Raw genomic sequence first — 530 nt, forward strand, 5'->3', positions numbered from 1 at the left:
TTTAGGATTTATATTATGCAGTACCTCCATAATCCCATCTTTTCAGTTATCAAGTATAACTTCGTGACTGAACCAAGAGCGGAAGTTTTCACGGCAAGAATTAGACCAGTTACCCCGTCAAAGAAAACGGGGATAGATTTTGAGAAAATGGGAAATTTGATGGCTAACTCGCCTGGAGAGGAGGCCGCCGCGGGAGCCTCGAGCAGCGTCCATCCTTCCCAGTATGAAGACACAGCCGAGATGAAATATTACGAAGCAACGAAGAAAGTGATGCAAATGCTCGAAAAGAAAGCATTCGAAAGTTCGAAAAATTATCTTCATAATATGATAAAGCTTGTAAATGGACAGGAAACGCTTCCAAATAATACTAGTCACAAAGAACCTAATGTTAAAATCGAAAACAGAAATCCAGTCACTAGAAGCAGTTATAAAATTACGAAGAATATAAGAAGGAAAACGCCATCACCGAGTGCAGCCTTCCAGAATATTCGAAGAAATGACACGACAGAAGCACTGCTCAAGAGTAAGGT

General features: G+C 40.6%; 1 protein-coding gene across 1 annotated transcript in view; it reads left to right on the forward strand.

Annotated features, from left to right (window-relative positions):
- The window catches only part of LOC119588325, an 11,407-nt gene that overhangs the window by 1,091 nt on the left and 9,786 nt on the right, over positions 1–530 (forward strand). The window contains exon 2 of the mRNA XM_037937015.1: positions 47–528. Within this exon, the coding sequence (XP_037792943.1) occupies positions 47–528 (482 nt within the window). The remainder of the gene's footprint in view (positions 1–46; positions 529–530) is intronic.

Source organism: Penaeus monodon, chromosome 23, assembly GCF_015228065.2.
Source record: "Penaeus monodon isolate SGIC_2016 chromosome 23, NSTDA_Pmon_1, whole genome shotgun sequence".
In the NCBI taxonomy this organism is placed as follows: domain Eukaryota; kingdom Metazoa; phylum Arthropoda; class Malacostraca; order Decapoda; family Penaeidae; genus Penaeus; species Penaeus monodon.